This window comes from Gossypium hirsutum, chromosome A11 (assembly GCF_007990345.1).
Source record: "Gossypium hirsutum isolate 1008001.06 chromosome A11, Gossypium_hirsutum_v2.1, whole genome shotgun sequence".
In the NCBI taxonomy this organism is placed as follows: Eukaryota; Viridiplantae; Streptophyta; class Magnoliopsida; order Malvales; family Malvaceae; genus Gossypium; species Gossypium hirsutum.
The window spans coordinates 53131538-53134908 of NC_053434.1; the positions used below are offsets into that span (position 1 = coordinate 53131538).

At 33.4% G+C, this 3371-nt stretch overlaps 1 protein-coding gene across 1 annotated transcript; it reads left to right on the forward strand.

Annotated features, from left to right (window-relative positions):
- The first annotated feature begins 357 nt into the window (after nt 1-357).
- Nucleotides 358-2697, forward strand: LOC107931257 (GLABRA2 expression modulator). Its single transcript, XM_016863104.2, has 4 exons — nt 358-954; nt 1041-1142; nt 1628-1899; nt 2222-2697. The coding sequence occupies exons 1-4, from the start codon at nt 609-611 to the stop codon at nt 2408-2410; spliced, it is 909 nt and encodes a 302-aa protein (XP_016718593.1). The 5' UTR covers nt 358-608; the 3' UTR covers nt 2411-2697.
- The last annotated feature ends 674 nt before the right edge of the window (nt 2698-3371 follow it).

Consider the following 3371-nt stretch of genomic DNA (forward strand, 5'->3'; position numbering starts at 1 on the left):
TAACGTCCATTTAAGAATTAGATTAAAGAACATAACATAAAAATATTTTAAGTACCTAATTGAGTAAAAGAAATTAGATATCAAAGTGAGAAAACATATATACTTTAAGGGTCAAAATATGTATTAAGCCTAACATAAATTTAGCCACAATATATTTTAATATTAGTTTTATTGTAGATTATAGTAATTTATTATAATTATAGTAAAGATTATTTATAACTTTAAAATACATTTAAAATTTCTTCCCTCCATAAATCTTATGTTGTAAAGAGTAAATACATTTAAAAAAGAAAAGAAAAAGGAAAAGTTAAAAAGAAGGATAAGAATCAGATTGGCGCTAAAAAAGGTCATCAGGTTGGACGGTTCCGCTACCATCGCAGGACCGTACTTCCCGCCAAACTCATCTTTCCCGAACTCCCAAATATTTTCTTCAAAAATGGAAATAAATAAAAAGCAATTTTCTTAAAAAATAATAAAAAATAATTTTCAAATGAGATTAATTCAAACCAAATCCCAAATAATAACAAAAGAAAGAAAAAGCAACAGTCAAAATCCTTCACGCGCCGCTTCACGCGCAGCTGTTTTTTTTCTCGGAACGTTCTAAAAAAATGGAAAAAATGAAGAAGGAAACCGAGCCAAAGTCCAGCTCAACGCAATCTATGGCTCAAGAACCGAATGCCAAAGCGGACCCGAAAAACTCGGATCCCGAAATGGACGCGGAGGGCTTTGTTATTGTGCCAACAACAGAGCCAGAGAAAGAGAAAGAGAAAGAGAGTCAGATTCAAAACGAGCAATCACCGAACCAAGCACAATCGGGATTGAGGAACTCGGTTCATCCATTGGATAGTGGATCGCCTGCTGCGGATCGCGACGCTAACATGTCCGCTCCTAACAGATACAATCGTAACCTTGCTCAGGCTCCCGCTATGGATTCTTCTTCGGCTTCTTTCAAAGGCAAGTCTTCATGCATTTATTTCTAACAATATCTTTTGTTTTAAATTTATAACTATTTGTATTTCTTTCCTTAAAATTGTAAACAGAGAAGATGGATATAGTGAGGGATGCCTTTTGGAGATGGAAGAGGATAATGGGAGAAGCGACGAAGAAAGCCGAGGATCTTGCCGGAAACACGTGGCAACACTGTATGTTATTTATTATTTTTTATATAAAAAAATCAATTGCCTTTTGTCTTAGTATGTATTTTTAATTATTGGTAATTTTCCTGTTAATGAGAGATTAGATAGATTTGCTCGTATGTCTTAGGTTTCCATGATTGGAATTGATATTATTGTATGCTTGGTAATTTGATTTTGTTTTAGTTTGCAATGACATCATAATTGATTAATAATCAATTTTCGTTATCATTTATTTGTGATTGGGTTTAATAATCCACTTTTAAACATAATTTTAACATTTTTGATACGATGATTGGGCTTTCTTTTCTTCTCCTCCAGAAATAAGAAATCAAATCCGAGTCATGCTTTAAGAAATGAGAGATATTAGTTAGAATCATATACTATTTCTGATTTCTTATAATGCATGAACCCAATCCTCCCTCTTTCTTCTCAAAGCAGGTTCACATACATAAAATCACTTTAAATAACGTTTCCCTTATTTCTTAAATCAGTAAAAACAAGCCCAAGTCTTGCTGAGGCTGCCATGGGAAGAATTGCTCAGGGAACAAAGGTTTTGGCTGAAGGTGGCTATGAGAAGATTTTTAGACAAACTTTTGAAACAGTTCCTGAAGAGAAACTTCAGGATTGTTTTGCATGTTACTTATCTACATCAGCTGGTCCTGTCATGGGAGTTCTATATGTATCTACAGAAAAGCTTGCATATTGCAGTGACAGTCCTCTTTCATATAAAAATGGTACCCAGACTGAATGGAGCTATTATAAGGTTTTTTTTCTTCAACCCTTACATGCTTGCATTTAGAACATATTGGTTAGAGTGAGGTCCTTTTAGCTGTCTTCTCCATGATGTTACTGTTTTACGGTATAGAAACTTAATGTTGGGGACTGGACGGATAGGTTGAACCGATTGAATTAGGACAAGTGATTTGTTTAGTCTTGTGTCTATTAAACCAGAGAATCTAGAAAAACTGAAAGAAACCAGTTATGAATCCAGTAACTAGAGGTTTCACCGGTTTTACCACCGACATGATATTTTAAACCTTGTTACCGAGTTACGAATCTTGACATTCTTCTGTTTGATAAAACAGGTAATAATCCCATTACATCAACTAAAAGCAATTAATCCATCAACAAGCAAAGTGAATGCTTCTGAAAAGTACATCCAAGTTACCTCTGTTGATGCCCATGAATTTTGGTTCATGGGATTCTTAAACTACGAGGGTGCTGTTCAATGCCTACAGGAAGTTTTGCAACTCAATAGTTTGCAATCCGTCTGAATACCCTGTTCTATCTGATATAAGCATTTCACTTTGGTCGCATGATGTTTTGTCATAAAAAAGCATTTATATTTACTCCGCTGCCCGGAACCGTTTGATGATTTACATGCTCTTTGGGAAGCTATTCAATATAATTCTATGGAAATCAACATTAGTTAAATTGTAGAGTTGTTCTCCATTAAAGCTTATGTTGGAGCTTATGTTGGTTGTAAACTTTACTTGCTATAATTCATGAACTAAAAATCATATTGATTGTTTCAGTGAAACCTTTTGTATTCCTTCTCCCATTTGTTTTCCCTTTTTGCACCAGGGATTGGTATCAATATTTAAAATATTCTAGGATCAATTTTACTTAGTCATGAAGGTTTCAAAAATTTACCAACAACTATAAAATAATAATACAAAAAAACTTACCAAATAAATCTCATATTCGCACTTGTCCTATAAGTTTTAGAGCATCAGCTTCGGTTCAATCGTGCGTGCCTTATCAGGCACTTTGACGAAGCACTCTCGCTTAGTAAATATGTCATTAATGTCTTTTCAGGTCGCTTTTTAAGCATTCAACCTCTTAGAAAAATATGGAAACAATTTTCATCAAAGACAATATTGATATGTTGAGGGCCCGTCGGATCCTAGTAAAGCAAACGACACTTCATAGATTTTTTTCTCCTCTACAATATTATTTACAAAACGTACAAATACTAATATTTTAAAACAATGCATTTTAAAATACTTTAATTTTAAATTTCTTTAAATTTTATAGTTCTCGCTCCAAACGCATGGTTATAGCCACAGTTGTTTCAACTTATTTTAATTTTTGGCATGCAATTGCGTTGTTGAATGAGCGTGGAGATTTTATATCAAGAGTTGGATTGTATTTAATCATTTCTATTACAAAAATGGTAAATTAGTCTCTTACATTAGACCAGAGAGTAAAATTAGTCCTTTTATTAAAAATTCT